The sequence below is a fragment of the Ananas comosus genome, unplaced genomic scaffold (genome assembly GCF_001540865.1).
Source record: "Ananas comosus cultivar F153 unplaced genomic scaffold, ASM154086v1, whole genome shotgun sequence".
In the NCBI taxonomy this organism is placed as follows: Eukaryota; Viridiplantae; Streptophyta; class Magnoliopsida; order Poales; family Bromeliaceae; genus Ananas; species Ananas comosus.
Genome location: NW_017893397.1, coordinates 11,340 through 32,305, shown reverse-complemented (window position 1 = coordinate 32,305; position 20,966 = coordinate 11,340). Strand labels below are relative to the sequence as shown.

Below are 20,966 nucleotides of genomic sequence, written 5' to 3'. Positions count from 1 at the left end.
ATTCAGATGGTGTCTATCAATAGGAGTAGACAACTATTTAATAGTGGATTATGGAGATTTCTTTTTGTTTTGGCAAAGAACAAAGATGTGAACATCCTACTATTGGTTTCATATACTGTGTTCGAACCCTATTCAAAGAGGTTCTTTAGTTCAGCTAGAAAGGTTTTGTACTTAAGCAGGAAAATAAAGAAATGGAAACCTGTTACAGATGGTTTATGCTTCATTTTCTCTGTCAATGAATGATAAGGGTGCAGTCAGATGAGAAGGATTCAATCTGTAAAGTTGCTGATCATACCAAGTTTGATGGAATCCTCAGGACAAGATCACCACTGAGAAAACTGTACCAATAAAGAAATGAAATAATAATAATAATAATGTCCAAGATAAAAAAAAACAAAAACAAAAACAAAAAAAGTTTATACAAACAAAAACAAGGAAAATAAAGGCTAAAATGAGGAAACTCCCTACAAATATCACAGTTTTCAATTAGCCACCTGAAATATTAAAACCTATATACAGTGCATGATTCTCCTCTATCTACATTAATATATCAGTGGGAAGAAATGTTTCTTTTAGTATTTCAGGGGGGGCAACTTGAAAATGGCTGTATGTATAGGGAGTTTTCTACATTTATTATTCAGTGGATGCAACAAAAGAGGGGGGGAAAAAAAAAAGAGCAATATGCTGAGTCCAAGATATTCTTATTCTTCCTCCCTTGAAGGATATGAACTAACCTTTTCACATAATAATAACAAAAGTCCGCCAAGATTATTGTCTGGACGATCTCCGCAATAAGGACCATTCCAGGCCATGGCCCATGTCCGAATACAAACACTACGAAGCCGAGTGTGCTGAAAAACTAGAAAAAAAAAAGAAAAGGGCAAATAAAAATATTTAGACCCCCAACACCATATCTTGGAGAATTAATAACGCATGGTTCCTGAAGAAGGCATTGAGAGGGTTAAATCCTGAGTCTTGTGAACAAAGTTGTGTAAGCAAATTTCGACAAATCTTCATTGTAGGAGTCAAAACTAATTCAGAACACTCTGATGGTTCAACAAACAGATCAGTATATTAAAACTGGATAAATAATAGGGTTAATTACAAATTTAGTTCTGGAAGTTTTGTACAAATTTCAATTTCATCCCTAGAATTTGAATTGCAACAATTTAGGTCCCTAAAGACTGACACGGATTTCAGTTTCACCCTCAAAGGTTAAATTTTAGTAATTTAGTCCTTGAAGTTTGAACCCAAATTCAATAAGCAAAGTCTAATGATGGTGCTGCAATGGCCACTTTCCAACTAACAGAGGGACCTATTCTTACACAAAATAGACCTCAAGTACTAGTTTGTTGCAGTTGAAACGATGAGGATGGAGTTTAAGGTCAAGTTTTAGGCAGTAGATTTTAGTAAAAAGTACACAAATTTTTAATAGGCTTTATGATACCTGAAGGGCACAGTATGCACAGTTCAAGAATCGAGCAACGCCGAGGGCAAACACGTAGTGAGCTGTAAATGGCTCAACTATCTGCAAGAAATGATAATAATTTAGCAAAAATCTATTTAATAGAATCAAAGAAGAAATTGAAGAAATAGAAGAAAATATGAATTTACAATCTAACCTTTGTATTTTGCATCACTCGTAGCTGCGGTAGAACTGAGAAAGCTTCCAGGTAAACACTGAAAGCCCATAGAAATCTGTTGCTGAGAGTGTGAACCGAGGATGGATGGATGAAAACAGCTAGAAGAGCACACGGTACTACCTGAATCCATTCTACAGTCATTAGTAGTAGTTATAAATTATAGAACTTCAGACATTATTGTTTAATATATATTTCGTTATGGACTGTTTCTGAAATCAAAGATGCATCAAATGGTTTCTTCTTATTCTAACATGTATGCAATCAAACTATAGGCAGACAGAGGGAGAGAGATGGATAAGAAGTTCCGGAAGTCGCAAATAGAATAACATGAAAAGAAATTGACTATAGCAGTATGTAGTGTGTGAAGATTTCATATACCACAGTTTTTATTGCAAAGTTATCCTTCTCCTCCATGTAACTTGTTCGCAATACAAACCGAATCATGTAAACAACCCACAAAGTAGCCGTTAGTGTGGCAAAATCAAGAAATGTGTGTATATCAAATTCGACGATGAAACTGCAGTACAGCCTCGCGGCTAAAAATATTGCTGTTAACTCCTGAGATTTCAAGGAGAGTCCTGCCATGTAATTTAAAGAAATGGTCACAATCTTGCAATACGCAGTGGATAGCAAAAGGAGGGACTAAATAATAGATACAGTATAATAATTATTTCAATGAGCAATAGACACCATATAGAGAAGATCAATAGCAACAATTTAATAACGAACGACTAGAAAGAATTTTCAACAACTTAAAATGAAAAAATTAGTAACAGAAGGTCCAGCAGTCTACAGAACGAATAACTTCAATAACCAACCTAGATTGTGTATTTCTATACATGAAGCATCTTTTCAGTATCTAAAATATAACCCACACTAAATTGTATTACTCATCAGTTTCATTTGCAAATGTTCACAAAAATTTCTTTCACAATTTTTCATGTCTCATAACTGATATCACCAATAATAGTTAAAAAAAAGTCCCACTCCCATAATTGAGGGCAAGTGGGAATAAGACTCACGTGGACAAACTGATAAATAATTAGCAAGTTATGTTTCCTCCACTGAGAACAGTACTTATAATTACAGCTACTTATGGTAACAATACAATTTATGTTTCTTTTTCTGTTTTTTTCCCCCCTTGTGTGCACTTTCTAGTGAATCATTCGGTGCCCATAATAACAAAGTTATCAAGTAAGAAAATAAGATTCACCAGTTCTATGTTTATGTTCAAAATGAGCAAATTCGGAATCCCCCCTATCAATATGACTACTCCAAAGTTGCTCACATTGTGACCATATTTTCCCTAAGGGGGTGTCTAGTTCCTAGGAAAGTTATGGAAAACTGTTTTCTAAGGAGATAAGAAAAAAAGAAAAGTTTTCATGGAAAACACTCTTTCCATAGTTTTTCTTTTCTGAATAAGAAATCCAGAAAATGAAAAGGAGACTTTTCTATGAAATATGGGGAAAAAATGAAAACTTTTCTAGAAAAACTACTTTTCCCAAGAGGACACGAATGAAAATACTTTTTCAGCTAGAAAACTATTTTTTGGAATATTTTTTGGGGAATCAAACACCCCCTAAATCAAAATAAAATTGAAACTTTTCTGTAACAGGATCATCTCAATCCTTATACTAGGAAGGTAAAGATGTCAAAAATTTACCTGAATTATGACCAATTTAGAAAAGACTGCCTAACCTTCAGAAATTTTGATATTGCTATCTAATCTTTCAATTCGTATAATTCGAGCCATTTGATGCCTCTTCCCTTACAAAAACTCGATGCCCCGCTTATTTAAACAAATTTTATAAGACTAAATCAAAGTATATCATGTGAATCACATGACCACATTTGCAAACTTGCTAAAGCACATAGCGCGCCAAATTTTGTAACGAAAGAGCCATCATTTGATAGCTCCAATCAGAGAAAAAGATTGGGTAGTCCGGTAGAGCATGCAATGCGCGCGAATTTTGTAACTGAATAGTCATCAAATGGATCAAACCAAATAAATTGAAAGGTTTTGGGCATCAAATTAGATCTTTTTAAATAAATATCGGCTACTCGCATCAAAACGAATCTAAGTTGCCTAAAGCTAAGTACATCAAACAAAGGTCTCCTCTTCAACTTCCCAATCGCATCAAGAGTAAGGGCATTACCAGCGCAAGTGCCCTCCTTGAAGAGCTTGTAGACGAGGACGCCGACCCCGGCGGCGTGGACGGCCTCTGCGGCGGCGGCGATGAGGTCGTGGTCGGTGACGACGAGGCCGAGGAGCGCCACCGCCGCGAGCGCCGCCGCCGCCGCCACCGCCGCCTGCGTCCGCCGCCGCCGCCGCCGCAGCCACGCCCCCAAAGCCCTAGCCGGCCCCCCCGCTCCGCGCTTCTCGATCCCCGCGTCCGACCCCATCCCGGCGACCCGATTCCGAAACCCTAGGAGGCGTTTTGGGCTCCATTTTAGAGAGAGAGAGAGAGAGAGAGAGAGAGAGAGAGAGAGAGAGAGAGAGAGAGAGAGAGAGAGAGGGGTAACGCGCGAGGGGATTAATAAATATGGCGGGGGTTTCGCGCCGGAGGGAACCAGGGGATGGATAAATTGTAATGAGACCCCTCAACTATATGTATTTGTGAAATTAGGCCCCAAAAATTGCACGGAGACCCCCTCAACTTCTTTTTGGATTTATTGGGAACCCTCGACTTTTTTTTTACTGATATCAAATGATTTTAATTAGTCAGCAAACTTTGAAAATTTTATCAAATTCATGAATAATTTCATCAAATTTAATAAATTTAGTTATTTTAACAAAATAGAATTGTTGAATTTGATAAAAGTTTTTTGATTGGTCTCCACAAAATTTTGCTTTTTCTTTTTAATTGCCACAACTCGATGGAGAATTTTTGGAATTAGGTGATTTTAGTGAAATAAATTAATGATTTTATCAAATTTATTATTAATAAATAAATTTAGAGCTAGTAATCGATTAGCTGTGAGCGTTTATGTTTATAGAGTTATTATTAATCGTTCAACATTCAGATTAAATTCGACGAGGTTTTTTAAAAGTTCGGAGTTTGAAAAACAAATTAAAAATTTGGAAAATATTCGATGATAATTTCATCAATAAAAAATGTAAACGCATAGAACTGAAAAATATAAGTATAAAATTGGTATGCTATTATTTAGTTTGTTTTTGAAATTTACGACAAAAGACATTTAAAAACATAAAAAATAATTTACTTGATTTAAATTAATGTTAAAAAATGCCTGAATTAGTTAATTAGTTTGTAGTTTATCCATTATTTTTATAATTTTCTATTAATATCTAAACATTAATGAGTAATTCGGAGTTACGAACTAGTAAGAAATATTTCAAAAAAGTAAAAATGTCTAGAACTTTTCCTAATTATGGACCATTTTGAATCAGCTAACTAATCTTTCAAAATTTTAATTTTACCACTCAATCTTTTAATTTATTTGATTTGAGTCAATCAATAATAATTTGACTTTAAAATTTAAGCTAATTATCTATATTAATAAACTTATAGTTGTGAGAATTATTTGAAATATTTTAACTGAATATGTAAAGGTAAACGCAACATTTAAATTTCGAAATTAAAGTACCGTTGGCCGACTCAAATCAAATACATTGAAAGATTGGATAGTATTTTATTAAATTTTTTAAAAAATAAATAATTTAAGTCAAAAATAATTCATAATTCAAACAAGTGGTATATATACTTTTTACCTTGGAAAACACACAAAATTTTGTTATTAGGGATGCAAATGGGTCGGGTGAGAATTGTGCGGAATTAGCCTAGATCCAACATGACAAATTTTTTGCGTCGGTTGCTTGGGCCAAAATAAGTTTAGCTCTTAAAACTGTAATGGAGCTTCGGCCCGACAACACAAAGTGACATTTTGGCCCGAAACAACCCTACCCGTTATTGCAGGTAAACTTTAATTTATCTCTTATTGGTTTAGGGCATGTTTGGTTGTCAAAAAAAAAAAATTAAAAAAAAAGGTGAAAATTTTCAGATAAGAAAGTAGTTATTCAAAAATGAGTATCAATTTTTGTTGTTTGATTTGTCTAGTAAGTGCTTAACAGATTTTCGAACTTTTTTTACCTTTTATGTTTGGCTGCCTACAAAGCTAAATTACAGAAAACTTCCTTGTAATAATCCGCTTTTTCACTTTCCCCTCCTGATATTTAAAAACGTACACTTTGCCTCCTTGAAAAATGAAAAATGTTCATAAAGGGATTACGGTGTGTAAAATGACCATTTTGTTCCTTACAATTTTCGTCTTCTTCCTCATCTTCCTCAGTCGCACCTTCGATTGGCCGCGATTCCCACCTCAATCGGCCGCATTTTCTCTCCATTTTCTTCTCCACCTGCTCCCCTTCTTCTCCTGCACCCTCGCCGCTCCTCGATTTCGGCGACAGTAGGGAGAAAACCGAGGTGGGTGTTGATGGAGAGGTAGGCAAGGGCAACGATGGCGAAGGCGAGGCGGCGGAGGACGGCGAAGGGGATGTGGGCGAGGGCGAGACAGTGGAGGACGACGAGGCGGTTAGGCGGCAAAGTGGCGAGCCGGAGGGAGGCGCAGCAACAGGGAAGAGGGCGGAGGGGTATTTTCGGCATAAAAAAATATTTTATAACGGAACCCTAACGGTAGGGGTGAAGTGCACATTTTTTATTTTACAATGGGGCAAAGTGTAGATTTTTAAATGTCAGGGGGGAAAGTGAAAAAGCGGATTATTACAAAAGAGTTTTCTGTGATTTAGCCAATTATTAAATAATAAAAATAAGATTTTGTGTGCTGATAACGCATATTGTCTATATCTCATTCTTTTCTGAAAACAACGTATTATCTGTATGTATGTAGTGGGGTGTTGAAGAAGACATAGAGAGAACCTGGATTAGATGGAAATGTCGAAGAAAGTTGATGTTGTAGGGCAGAGAAAGAAAGTTGGTGCGATGGATAGAAATAAGAAAATTTTGAAGTGAGGAAGGGATAATTCGAAAAATCGTGCGGAGGAAAATAAAGAAAGTCATGACAACTCTGTTACTCTACTTTCTACGACTCTTTATTTCACTAGTGAAGTTACACGCGCATTGCGGGGGGCTGATGCTATAGAAGACAGAAGATTCACAAAGTAAAAATTTTAAATTTTTTGAATTACCATAAAATATTAATAAATAAAGATAATATATATTAACATATATACAAATAAAAGAGATGAAACAGATATACGTACAAATGTAACAAAATTTATAATTTCAGTAAATAAATTATAAAAAAAATAATGAAAAAGGCAGCAATAGAATAATTACTCCATACGCATCTTGATCGCACTACCGACATCGGGGAGACGAATCCCCATCTCCACATTACCTTTGCCGCCATTATCAACGTCGAGTTCCTTTTCGTCACAGCTACGTTGATTCCCTACAGATCTCTCCAAACCTATCACTTCTTTTCTCTCATTGACTCCAAATCTATCTTCGCTTTCCCCCGCGATGCTGCGCTACAATCCACGAAACCGTAATTTCAGTACACATACAATTTAAAAACAAAAAAATAACAAAAATTAAAAAATTACAAAATATGAACCATTCTTATGCGCCAAAAAAAAAAAAAAAGAGTACGAAGAAATCTTATTTTACTTATTTTTTCTTATGAAAGCAATTTGTATATATGAAATTGGACCATAAAAAAAAATACACCTCTTACTTTTGTAACAGGGGACTATTTGCGTGTGGGAGAACCCACAAAGCGAGGGCAAAGCGAAAGCTTTGGTGACGTTCACGGGTACGCCTAGCTTCGCCCCTTCTCGTATGGCCTTGCAGAGGCACGTGACGCTCCGGTTTAGCACGTGACTGAGCCCGGAGCAGCAACCCCGATTCGGCCCCGTTCGCCTCGTCCTCCACAAACTCCAAGCATTTGCTGAACCCAAACAATGCGCCCGAACAATCATGGCTCGACCCGAATGGCGTTGACCGGTTCGTACTCGTGTTCGAGAATAATAATAAGAATAATAGAAAGAAGAGTTGGTTTGTAACATAGGACATTGTTGGAGTGTGATATTTGGTTTCAGAGAATGAGGAGATGATGATGATGGAGTTTTAGTGGTGCTAATTGTGTGGATTATTATAATTATTAAAGTTAATGATGCATTAGTAACTTCTTGATGGGGAGATGAAGAGTGTGGATTTAAGATCGTAATTATTAAAGTTAATCATGTGTTAGTAACTCCTTGGTGGGGAGATGAAGAGTGTGGGTTTAAGATTGTTCATTAATTGATTGGAAGATCAAAAGTTTTATGCGGCTGCAACAATTGTAATTAGAGAAGAGAGGAGAAGGTAATGATAAAGGAAGGACCGCCACGTGGCAAGACTTTAGGGAAAATAATGTATAAGTATAGAAGTATAGATATAGATATAGATTAGATGAAAACACGGTTGAAAAGAATCCTTTATAAAATGAGATCCCACTTTTTTAAAAAAAGTGAGAAATATTTTTTTTTTCAACCCAACATCATAAAAAATTCAATTTCTTATAGTCACACTTTTTTTTTTCTTTACAACGAAAAATACCCTTAGAATATTTTCCCTTTGTCATCCAGTGTTTCAGAAAAAGAAAATTTAGAGAAAAAGATAGCAAATTTATGTAAAGCAAGTAGACTTCGAATTTATGATCCCACATACTAACTATCAAGTTTTTAACCAATTACACTAATTATGGTTAGTTCTATATTTCAAAAAGTTATAGCTATATAACTATCAGATCGTTTTATTTTTATTTTAATACAAGAACCAATCATTAAACAGGGTACCACCCAGTGGTTGTTTAAAAAAATTTACTTCGCTACCCTATTTGACAATAAATTTTTGCAGTAAAACAAACATTTGAATGCGTCCATAAATTTATTAAAGTAACTAATTAGTTATTTTGCACGCTATAAAATGTGTCGTTTATCTTTACATATTTAGTTAGTATACTTCATATAATTTTAGCAACTATAAATTTATTAAAACAAATAATTAGTTTAAATGTGAAGTCAAAATATCATTGGCTAACAACTCAAATCAAACAAATTGAATAGTTGAATAGTAAAATCATTTTGAACGATTGGATAGTCGATTCAAAATAATCTATAGTACAGATAAATTTTCTACATTTTTACAAAATAATAATTATTTTTAAAAAAAATAAAAATAAGATCAAAAGGATGTTGATCTAACCTTATCCACCAACTCCCAAAACCACCATTTCTCTTATTTTTTGGACTGATGAGTTGGCAAAGTCAAAGTTTCCTCTCCTACCTTGGCCTAGTAGCTCACTATTTTTGAACCTCTTTGGGCTTCAATTCAACCAAAATTAAAATTAAAAAAAAAAGAAGAAAAAACTAGACAATTCTTTAGAATTTGGACCATTTGTACTTGGACCACCTTTTGGGTATATCCACATCACCCAAAATCCAACTTATGTTTCCTAGACAAATGGATGTTATATCCACATCACCCCCTTTCTCTATTTTAATTGGGTTGTTGCAACATGAGGAAGTTTCCTACCATTGCACTATGGCTATTTAATATAATTTTTTTGGAGCAATTGCTTATATATCTTTAAAAAAATTTTGGCTTTCTAATTTACCGCTCTTAGAAGGTTAATATTGAAAATACTTTTTTTACGTTCCGACCTATTTCAAATATATTTCTAGAGGTAAATTCTGTTAATAAACTGTTAGTAATAGTTGTTATCTATATGAAATTATTATTTTGCACTTTCAAATTTATCATTCTATCATCACCGACTTTTCTTATTTGTCCTTAAGTTAGAGGTACAAAAAGTATTTTAATTTTTGATCTTTTCAAATATATTTTTCTACCATCACCAATATTTCTTATTTGCCCTTAAGTTATGGACAAAAGAGGCATTTTATTTTATTTTATTTTTTTAAACTCTAGTAGATATTTGACTCACGTTCAACCCAAGTTAACTTAACGGACGGTAACTACAGAAATATTTTGGAATAACGGAGGAATATATGAGGAGTATATTGGAAAGAAAAAAAAAAAGTAGGAATAAATGAGATATTTTCGAAGTTTTGAGAGGTATATATATAGGTAATTATTCCTAATTTTTTTTGCTTCTACGTCTAGCTACAATTATCTATATTCAGATAACAAATAGTTTCAAAAGTTTTGATTTAGTAAGAAGCATAATTTTGAGTCTAAAAAAGTGGACTTGCTCATTTGGAGTAACTTATTTGATCTATAATGAGAAACTGTTTGAGAAAAAAAATTATAGTGTTTTTTTTTTTTTATGACACAGATTATATTTGAAAAAAAAACAGGTGATTAGGCATTACCAAATTCAGCTTGTGTTACAAATCATCTAAAGCTATTGGGGCCAAAAAAAAGGATTAATTATTCACACTATTGAATGCTTTTTACATTTATATTATACAAATAGACGCCTCCAAATCTATGCAACGAATTAAAAAAAACATAAAATGTGCCAAAAATTAAGAAAAACATCCAAAAATGCGTTCCTAAGCTCCAAGCGAACAACAAATTAAATGTGAAAAATGGAAAAAAAAACTACTGCTAGAAGTAGAGCTATAAGGAATCGAACCTTCTATTCTATTGCGCTCTCAATTCAACAGGTGGAAGGTCAATAGTCCTACAAAATTTTGTTGAAGTACATGCATTCAATTGTGGTTTTATTGGGAGATGAGTAGGGAACGATTTTGGAAGATGAGGGGTTTTGGAGGTTGGGAGATGAGAGGGAATAGTTTTGGTGCAATTATCTGCATTCAATTGTGATTTTATTGGGAGATAAGGAGGGAATGGTTTTGAAGATGAGGGGTTTTGGAGGTTGGGAGATAAAAGAGAGCAGTTTTGAAAGAAGGAGGTAACGCCATGTCAGCAAGATATCGGGGATTCATAGATTAGTATAGATTAGTATAGATATGGCAAATACGTAATAATTTTTATGTGTTAAATATCATACACTACTAGAAATAGGAGGAGAAGCGAGAGCAAAGACATATTTATCTTAAGCATAAATCTATATTAGGACATAGATTATGCTTAAGATAGTGTTGTTAAACAATTAAAAACTCACTTTAATTTCCATGTTTCTTTTAATTCCTATCCTAGTTTTCAAAAGCTAGAATCATACAATTTTGGATGTTTCAAGTCAAACAACTAATTGGACCAAAGCACCTACTTTTTTTTAAAATAAATAAATAAAATTATGAAATGGTCACAACAATATAAGTCACAGAACTTATCAAAGAAAATTTTGCTAAGTCATAGATTTGATGATGTAATCAATGTACATATTTTGACATGTTGATTCTTCCGTATCTTTTAGACCATGACTATATATATAATAACAATTTTTTTTGACTAAACTATAATTTTTTTACACTTTAAAATTTTAATTTATTATTATTTTTGTTTGAATTTTTTAAGTTATTGTAATTAAAAATTAGTTCATTAAATACTAATATATTGCTGATATGAAAGTAGCATGACAGTATTGTGATTGACTATACAATAATGATTAAGATGTTATATCATTTTTTCATTAACAATATATTAATATTTAGTTAAGTAAATTAAATTGTGAGACTTAAATATAATAATTTAGAATATTAAAATTTAAAATAAATTAAAGTTTGAGAATTAAAGTATTATGCATCTTATAGTTCGAGGATCAAAACTTCAATATTTTAGCCTTTTTTGCATCTCTAGTACCATGAGTTCATGTTCATTGAGATCTCAGAAACTTATTTTATTAGGTAATTTTGTTTCTACTTTTAGCAATAATTAATAGTTTTAATATATTTTGTATATAAAAAAGTTCGAGGTTCATACTATATCGAAAAGTGAAAATAAAATTCTAATTAAATCATTCGTTTATATTTTAATACATTTGTTAGTTAACGTAATGAAACTAGGTGGAGTGGAAAATAAATGAGTTGCATAAATTAAGCCTTTTAATTAAATTAAAAATTCTTAATTTTTATAAATTTCTTTCCTTTTTTTTTTTAATAATATAATATATTTTGTGGGGTAGTGGAATGTGGATCCTCGTGTTTTTAAATTTGGAGGCATTTCACACGTGACTTGTCGCGTGCACGTGTGTCACGAAAAGCATTGCATTGAGTATAAAAAGAGTATAAATAAAATAAGCGAAGCAGGTATCGTGCTATCTATTTCTTAAAAAAAAATATAAATTACTCAAAAAAAAAACTTTACCAAATTTATTGGTATGGTGATAAAATTATTATTTTTTGTAATTCGGGTTTGATTTCATTTAGCTTCAAAATATTTTTTCAAAAAAATTTAATTTACCAGCAACAGCTAAGTTTATCAATATAATCTATCAATCGATTTTGTTTATACCATTCATAAAAAGAAAATCATACGTATCTGAAGCTTCTTGAATATTAAAATAGTATACGTAAAAAGGTTTGGATAGTAACCTTTGCGCACTTTGGGGCCTCGTACCAAAAAAAAAAAAAAAAAGCGCAGCTCCAAAAATATTACATATATTTATTAACACATTAATAATGTACAAAAATAATATTCTGAATGATTCGAAGCTTTTTTCTTTCGACAATAACCAATAGCCAATTAATCATTAGTAATCATACCGATCGTCCCTAGAGCAAATGGCAAAGTGCCTGATGGTTGGTACCCGAGACCTAAATTCGAATTCTAGTTGATTTACATTTCCAGCTAAGTTTATTTCTAAATGAAATAAACGAAGCGGTAGCGTGCTACCTATCTCTAAAAAAAAAATCGTTAGTAACCATATTCAGAGAGCCATGGGTATTTCAAAAAAAAAAAAAAATCTTATTATATATTTATCATTTTTAAAATTTAAAATTTATATAAAATATTAATTTATTAACAATATTTGAATTTTTTTAATGCATATGCACTATCAATTACTTATATTTTAGTTTAGGAGCCCTATGTAAAGTTTACACTTATTGGGGCCCTGTGTCCTATATTAATTCACTTACCTGCAGGTCTTTTTTTTTTATTTATTTAGCTAATACTCAAATCTGAAAATCTTGTGAGATTCAAACTTATTATCTTTTGTTTTAATACTGTTAGGGCCAATAATGACCAGCCACGTGGCATGTTGGTGCGCTATTCAACTCAAATCTTTAAGAGCAAAGATTAAACAGAATTTTTGTATGCTCCGGGAGTAATGGCAAAATGATTGAGTAACCGCAAGGCGTAACTGCAAGTGGTTACGTGCGGTTTTGATCGGCCTGAAGTGGCCCATGAAAGTAGGAAAGTGGCCGATCATGAATAAAGCAATAACTGATCAACAAGGGCTGATTACAAATAGGCAAATAACGCCCAAAAGAAGGGTTTTTTTTTCGAGAACATAAAACCATTTTTATTTCTATCTGTATTTTCCTCGCACTTTTTAGAAGTAGTCTACTTGTAATCTTATTCCTTTCCCGCATTTATTTTTTTTTCTATGAGTAGTTCTAGGTTAGATCTCTCGAGCCTGTATGTCCTCAGGCACACTCGTCCTTTGTAATAGTTTTACATATTAATTCCAATATATAAGGTCATTCGGCTCTTCAGCCGACTCAAAACACTGTGCATTCTGTATATTCGGCTCTTTCAGCCGAATCGAATTTACAGTAAAGATTTTCAAACTTGACTGATCCGATCCCTCATCAATCGAATCGCGTGATCTAGTCGAAGGACGCAAACTTCGAAAGTCACTACTCATAGCCGTTCGACATCCCTACACTCTTTTCAAGAAAAATCTTTGACCAAGTCAAGGACCAAAAAATTCAGCTCATAGCAAATACTATGTTGAATTATATAAAATTATTATTATATTTTAAAAGTTTAAATGGATAGAAAATAGTATATTTTCAATAATTATATATAACATGTTGCTTTTCACGACCTTTTGATTGTATTTTGTCAAAAATGATTGCGTAGGTAACATGGTACAAGAGAAGAAACTTACGTGGCCCATGCATGTGAGGTGGGGCGCTAATTTTTTATAAATTATTTCTTATCAAATCGACCTTTACTTTATAATAGATATTATTGTTGTTCTTCAATTATGTCACGGAGTAGAAATATATCAACTTAGTTGTTACCAAATAAGGGTTTCATAAAAACACAATTTTGAGTCTTCTTAATAAGTCCTCCATGTTTATGACCATCTAATTAATCGTAAACACAACTTCTTCTTTTCTTTTTTTGTTTGAGAAATAAGTAGCACGCTATCCGCTTCATTTATTTTATTTAGAAACAAACTTAACTAGAAATGTGAATCAACTAAGATTCGAACTTGGGACCTCGGACACCAACCACCAAATCCTTTGTAACTTGCTCTAAGGACAGTTGGTATCGTATACGCAACATTCGTCGCCTCTTTTTGAGGATTCAAATACGTTAGTACGTACGAAGCCAAACGCGTTACCTGACTCTTTGAAAAACTTAGAAAATTTGTGCCGATATTGATCAGAGGCTGTTAGAAGATGGCCGTGGTAAGTTCACCTAGCGAACTCCATAATGAGAATGACGAGAATTTGGATATCTAGGACTTAACTGCAACATAACATAAAGTTTGGAGATCTAAATAGAAAAAAAAAAAAAATTAGGGACCAAATTGTAAAGATTAGGTACCGAAGGTGCAATTTCTCATCTAATAGGGTGTTCTCTAACTATGAGCTGCGTAACGCTTTATTGCTCAAACTTTACTTTTCGTAATTTACTTTTCGTAATTTATGGCTCAATGNCTCAATATTTAGCTAATTAAATTGAATTGAGTGGCTTATATTACAATAATTTACAAAATTTAAATAAAATATTATAATATATTAAAATTTGAGGACTAAAATGTCACGGAGCTCATAGTGTGAGGACTAAAAAGTGTAATATTCACCTTTCCCAATATTTTTTTTGGTGCGATTAATCCCAAGTTGCCATCCCAAAAAGATTTGGCGGACGGTCCACAGCTGGCCCACCCCCGTGCGACCCGCTTCTGCGGGGCCCACACTCCCCCAAATTTCCGGTTTTGCCCTCGCCCTCTTACCGGCTACTCCCGGTCACCCTCCGAACATAAATTGTATATATTTCATGGACCCGGTGCACTGTGCACCTCACACTAAAAGAAAAAGAAATTATATAAGGATTAATTGCATACAAGTCCTACAAACAACATAGGGCGTAATCTTCCAAATATCAACGGTAACATTTTTTGGGATTTGGTTTAAAACTTTCACTTTTTATTAAGGTATTAAATAATAAAGAAAAATTGGGGTATGATTCATGGACCGTACGATACACCGGGTGTATGCAATAGCGAACCCACCAACCGTACGTATCCCACCTCGTTTCCCCTCCCAATGTAAGTAACAAACACTCTTCAAACCCCTGCTTCTTTTCAGTTCTCTCTCTCCCCACTCCTCGTTTCCCTCTCCCGATTCCCATCCGTTTCCCCCACCCTCCGACTCCGAGCTCCGTTCACTCCGAATCTCTAGGGTTTCTCTCCCACAATTTTGGGTAATTTTCGCAATTTAATTCCATTTTTGGAAACTTTTGCGCTTTGATCTTATCCTATCCGTCTAAATCAGCGGATTTGAGCATATTTTTTTGGGATGTTGTTTCCATTTTTGCACTAATTTACTACGATTTTATGCTTCATTTACTTGGATCTTGGTCCGAGATCCCAGAATGTGGCTAAAGGTTCGATTTTTACTAGAGTAGATTCCGTCGCAATGATTCTATGTTCCAATCTTAAGTTTCGGAGCTTCCTTTTTGTGATTTTGATCGAAATCCGCGGATTTGAGCAAATTTTTTGCGATGTTGTTTACATATTTTTTTCGCTAATTAATCCGGGATCCTGAAATGTAACTAAAGCTTCGATTTTTCATCGTAATGATTCTAAGCTCTCAATTTATTCCATTTTTAATTTTTTTTGGTAAAAAAACTTTGATTGAAACGTGCGGATTTGAGCAAATTGTTTGCGATATTGTTTCCTTTTTTTTTACTAATTTACTTTTTTTTTTTGGCTTCCTTTAACGGGATCTCGATTTTGGATCACAAGATGTGCGTAAAGTTTCGGTTTTTAGTAATTTTTGCACTAGATTCCATCGTGCTACTTCTACGTTTCCCAATTTATCCCCAATTTTCTAAGTTTTTTTTTTCCTAAACCATTTGGTGATTTCGATGAAATTCGGCGTGTTTGACCAACTATTCACGAATTTTCTCCAATTTTTCAGTAATTTGCGAGTGTTTTTTTGCTTCACTTTTACTTGAATCGTGACCTAACGATCTCAAGGTGTAGCTAAAATTAGTTGCTTTGGTTGGATCATAACAATTCTATGTTCTCCCTTGCAGTGTGTAGCCGTGCTTCGGAAACCCTAGAAATGGATGGGCCATTAGGGCTTCGGAAGGTCGGGTCATATGCCTCCGTGGCCGACGCCGGAGATGAGCTCGACCTGAGCCGCCTCCTCGAGAAGCCGCCACCGAAGCTGAGCATCGAGCGGCAGCGCTCGTTCGAGGAGCGCTCGCTGAGCGAGCTCTCGATCAGCGTTCGCGCCTTCGATGCGGCAGCGGCGTATGATCACGGCATGTTCTCGCCCGGGATGCGGTCCTCGGGGTTCGACACCCCGGCCTCGTCGGCGCGGAACTCGTTCGAGCCCCACCCGATGGTGGCGGAGGCGTGGGAGGCGCTCCGCCGCTCGCTGGTCTACCTCCGGGGCCAGCCGGTGGGGACCATCGCCGCCTACGATCACGCATCCGAGGAGATCCTCAACTATGATCAGGTATAAAATTTAAGCTAATTACTTGCTTTAGTGAATTTATAGTCGTGAAAATTACAGGAAAATAACTAACTAATCCTGTAAAGATGAACGATGGATTCAAATTTTGAAGTCAGATTGCCGCCGACCTGCTCAAATCAAAAAAATTGAAAGGATTACGTAGTAAAATCAGAATTGTCCATAGTTTAGGTAGGTTTTGTAGCCGTTGTTTGTAGACCTAGCCTTAGTACTATGTCATATGTTTTTATGTTGTAATTTCTTTTTTAAGTCAATGAATTGAAGGTTTACAGATTAATTATGAAATTTTTGTGGCAAGAGGAGAAGTAATTTGTCGGGGGAAACAACAGGGGGATCTATTTGTCGCGCAGTTTCTTTTGACGGTCATGATGTTCCGGAAGCCTTTTTATCAGTTTCATTTTGAAACCCGAGTATGTTTAACTCTTAAGCATCTATCTCTAAGCGCCTGTTGAAAAGAGCTGTTTGAAGAACCCCACCGACAGCCTCTTACTGTTGGTAGAAGCACAAGCTTCAAATTCGAGCTTTTGCTTCGGAAGTATGAAAGTTCATTGCAAACTTTACTCTGGGTGAAAAGCTCTGCTGTTGCTAAACCACTCGACTTTTGCTTCTCGAGTGTAGTTAAACAATTTTATTCTATGACATCAATTTAATTGCACCGAAAAGTAAATTGTTGTAAAATATATTTCATTGTTACAGTTGGTGCCGTTGTGATAATGCATATTATCTAGCTATTTCTTACCGCATGATTTATAGCAACGATTTGCAGCGAATCTTGTTTGTTGTAAAAAATTGTTATTTCAACTAATAGTTGTCAATTGCAACATTATTTCTTGTTGGAAAAAAAATGGATTTCTTGTAGCGATTCGTAAGCTTGGTCAGAAAAACACTTGTATAAATTGGCTTCATATAACCAATAATGAAAGAAAAGACCGAATATTGTCAGTGCTGACTGATCTTTTGCATAGGTGTTTGTCCGTGATTTTGTGCCGAGTGCTCTGGCTTTCCTAATGAACGGAGAACCAGAAATAGTCAAAAACTTTCTTCTGAAAACGCTTCACCTCCAAGGATGGGAGAAGAAGGTCGACCGCTTCAAGCTAGGGGAAGGCGTGATGCCCGCGAGCTTCAAAGTGTTGCATGACCCAATCCGTAAGACTGACACCCTGATTGCTGATTTTGGTGCGAGTGCAATCGGACGGGTTGCACCAGTCGACTCGGGATTCTGGTGGATCATACTTCTTCGTGCTTACACGAAGTCAACCGGCGATCTTTCTCTTGCGGAAACGCCAGAATGTCAAAAGGGGATGCGGCTTATTCTGGCTTTGTGCCTGTCGGAAGGGTTTGACACTTTTCCCACACTCCTTTGTGCCGATGGATGCTCGATGATTGATCGGAGAATGGTAAGAAATAAATGGGAATCTTCTATTATCGATTTTGCAACATCTGTCTCTCTCTTGAATATCTGCAGAATTTCTTGCATGTGGTAATTGATCAAGATGATTTTTGACTCGTAAGAAATCAAAATACTCTGACTTGCTCGAATTCTATTATATTCTGCCATGTTAGAGTCATTTTATTCTCCAATCAAAGAGCTTAGAGGTTTGGTGTTATATATTTTGATCTAATAATCATCCATGCTCTAGCTTCTGTGCGCAGCAGCTACGACCTTTGTAACAATTAAATATCTTCTCTTTCTATTGACGGACCCGCTCTTTGTGTTCAAAGTGAATACTGCAATGACCGGAAAGATCTCTTTGGACTTGAGCTGCCGGGTGTTATGATACTTGATTTCTGTATTCCTTATACATGGTTGACGATAAATTAGCATTTAGTCACCATTCGTATACTACGTTCTTCGCTTAGCCATTCTTTCCATAGCTAAGCAGATTACTGTTTTTGCTTTTCGTTAGTAAAGTCTAGCATTATTCTCTCTCTTTCCATAGTCGGCAAGAGCATATGCATATGTTCTAATCGTGACAGTTGGAAAGTCATCTGTTAGGTGGACAAATAAAGAAAGTAGATATCGAGTCTCTCCTGCGTATATTCGTTTATAATACCATGAAAATAACTACTCGCGTGTATCATTTCATCCTTGGCATCAGAGTTGATGACTTGTGTTACTATCTAATGATTCAGCTTTACCTGTATACCAGTTATCGCGAAGCACCTATATATTCAATTATCCTGTGACAAAAGATTCCTTCCTTAATCCCTACAAAATTGCAATCTATCTCCTCAACTATTTCTAATTTATGTTTTTCGAACTTTAGTCGGCTCCTTTCTCTTTCCTTTTTGGTTTTTAAACTCCAATGATGTTATTCTTTCCTTGTCAGTGTAAATGTAGTATAAATGTGTAGTCGAAGTTGGTTATTACTAAGTAAATGTCCCGAAAGTATCTCTCGTGCTTGTTCCAGCATCATATTTAAAAGTCTTGCCGATTCATGCAAAAGAATGCTTATAGGCTATTGAGTCCTTATTCGACTCAGGAACCATTTTCTATCACTCTTTTTCGTCTCGGCCGTAATAAGTTTGTAATTTTCAGTTGTTTCATGCATGACAGTAAAATGGTTGAAGTCCTTCCTCTGCGGCCCTTGCTTTTCTGTTATTATGTTCTCTAACACTTACTCTTTAGGGGATATACGGATATCCTATAGAAATCCAAGCTCTCTTCTTCATGGCGTTGAGGTGCGCCCTCTCGATGCTTAAACACGATGCAGAGGGCAAGGAGTTTGTTGAACGTATCGTCAAACGCTTGCACGCATTAAGTTATCACATGCGAAGCTACTTCTGGCTCGACTTCCAACAGCTGAACGACATATACCGCTGGAAAACTGAAGAGTATTCTCACACCGCCGTAAACAAGTTCAACGTAATTCCCGACTCCATTCCCGACTGGGTCTTCGACTTCATGCCCACTCGTGGCGGATATTTCATCGGAAACGTGAGCCCCGCCCGCATGGACTTCCGGTGGTTCTGCCTCGGAAACTGTGTTGCTATATTATCGTCCCTCGCTACTCCGGAGCAAGCTATGGCGATCATGGACTTGATTGAAGCGCGGTGGGAGGAGATTGTCGGGGAAATGCCTTTGAAGGTAGCTTATCCCGCGATCGAGAGCCACGAGTGGAGGATTGTTACAGGTTGCGATCCGAAGAATACCAGGTGGAGTTACCACAATGGAGGATCTTGGCCAGGTTAGTTACTTTAAACTTGTTGTTATTCAATTTTTACGTGCGCGCAGATATTATAATGCCGTGCCTCGTCTTTCCAACTGTTCACAAAGAAACAGTAAACAATGAAGCGCCGAAACTGTGATAGGGCTGTACTTCAAAAATTGCTTTTAGCTTCGGATATTTAACCTGCTTGCAATGATTCATTCTTTATGATCTTTTCTCTGCAGTGCTTCTGTGGCTTCTCACCGCAGCATGCATAAAGACGGGTCGACCGCAAATCGCGAGGCGTGCAATAGAGCTCGCGGAAAGCCGGCTCTTGAAGGACGGCTGGCCGGAATACTACGACGGAAAGCTCGGAAGATACATCGGAAAACAGGCCAGGAAGTTCCAGACTTGGTCCATCGCGGGCTATCTGGTGGCGAAGATGATGCTCGAAGACCCTTCGCATCTCGGCATGATCTCCCTCGAAGAGGATAAGGCGATGAAGCCGCTTATTAAGCGATCGACCTCGTGGACCTGCTGACGCAGAGTATACCATAGATAACTTAGAAAGAAAAAAGAAAGAAAGAAAGAAAGAAAGAAGAAACTATAAACTCCACGCATTCGCGTTTTTCGCTCGGCAATTTCAATTTTCCTCATCTTCTCTATCCCTTATTGAAGGGCTTTTATATGTAAAATATAGTCATTGACAAAGAAGAAAACAATGTTATTGCTAATAAAAGTGAGGTTATTTACACAGGAAAAGTTGATCCTGCTAAAGTGATGTTTTGTAGCTGGGATGCAAGAAGATATATACTGTGACCAAATTTGGGATGCAAAAGTAGTATGATTCTTAAGAATATCAAATTGTTTTCCTTTTTTTTCCCATTTTTGTGACAAATTTTCATGGTTTCAGAGAGTGATTAGTTAAAGAGTCATCTAATCAAATGATGTCACACTCTGATGATCACTGATCCTCTTTTTAGCTGTTTTGTGAATGTGTGAAAAACTTTTGAAAAAGATAAAAAATTTTAATTTGGTACAATTTACTTGATCTATTAAGGGTTAACATTTATTCAACATAGTGTAAAATGATTTTTAGTTGAATTGAAGTTCAGGTTAAATTTTTTTTTTTTTTTTTCTGATGTTTGTTTGATTAGAAGTCAATGACTTTGGAAGTATAATTATCCCTTTTTTATTTATTGTACTTAAAATTTTTTACACTGGAACATAATAGCATGAAAAAAAAAAATTACAACAATTAATTTTTTATTTTTTTCCTCATCCCTAATTGATTTCACACTACTAAGGGTAAAATCAATTATGACATTGTAAAAAAAG

The 20,966-nt window shown here is 35.3% G+C and overlaps 3 protein-coding genes across 3 annotated transcripts; 1 reads left to right on the top strand and 2 right to left on the bottom strand.

Moving 5' to 3' along the window:
* Positions 1-16: 16 nt before the first annotated feature.
* LOC109705904 (putative ER lumen protein-retaining receptor C28H8.4) lies at positions 17-4,061 on the bottom strand. Its single transcript, XM_020226689.1, has 6 exons — positions 3,800-4,061; positions 2,022-2,221; positions 1,623-1,763; positions 1,448-1,528; positions 735-859; positions 17-338 (listed from the first exon to the last, which is right to left on the bottom strand). The coding sequence occupies exons 1-6, from the start codon at positions 4,044-4,046 to the stop codon at positions 290-292; spliced, it is 843 nt and encodes a 280-aa protein (XP_020082278.1). The 5' UTR covers positions 4,047-4,061; the 3' UTR covers positions 17-289.
* Positions 4,062-6,957: 2,896 nt separating this feature from the next.
* On the bottom strand, positions 6,958-7,605 carry LOC109705908. The gene is made up of 2 exons (XM_020226693.1): positions 7,378-7,605; positions 6,958-7,155 (listed from the first exon to the last, which is right to left on the bottom strand). Exons 1-2 carry the CDS (start codon positions 7,603-7,605, stop codon positions 6,958-6,960), a joined length of 426 nt encoding a protein of 141 aa, XP_020082282.1.
* Positions 7,606-15,070: 7,465 nt separating this feature from the next.
* LOC109705913 (probable alkaline/neutral invertase F) lies at positions 15,071-20,390 on the top strand. The gene is made up of 5 exons (XM_020226699.1): positions 15,071-15,199; positions 16,037-16,464; positions 17,445-17,876; positions 19,109-19,667; positions 19,874-20,390. The coding sequence occupies exons 2-5, from the start codon at positions 16,066-16,068 to the stop codon at positions 20,167-20,169; spliced, it is 1,686 nt and encodes a 561-aa protein (XP_020082288.1). The 5' UTR covers positions 15,071-15,199; positions 16,037-16,065; the 3' UTR covers positions 20,170-20,390.
* The last annotated feature ends 576 nt before the right edge of the window (positions 20,391-20,966 follow it).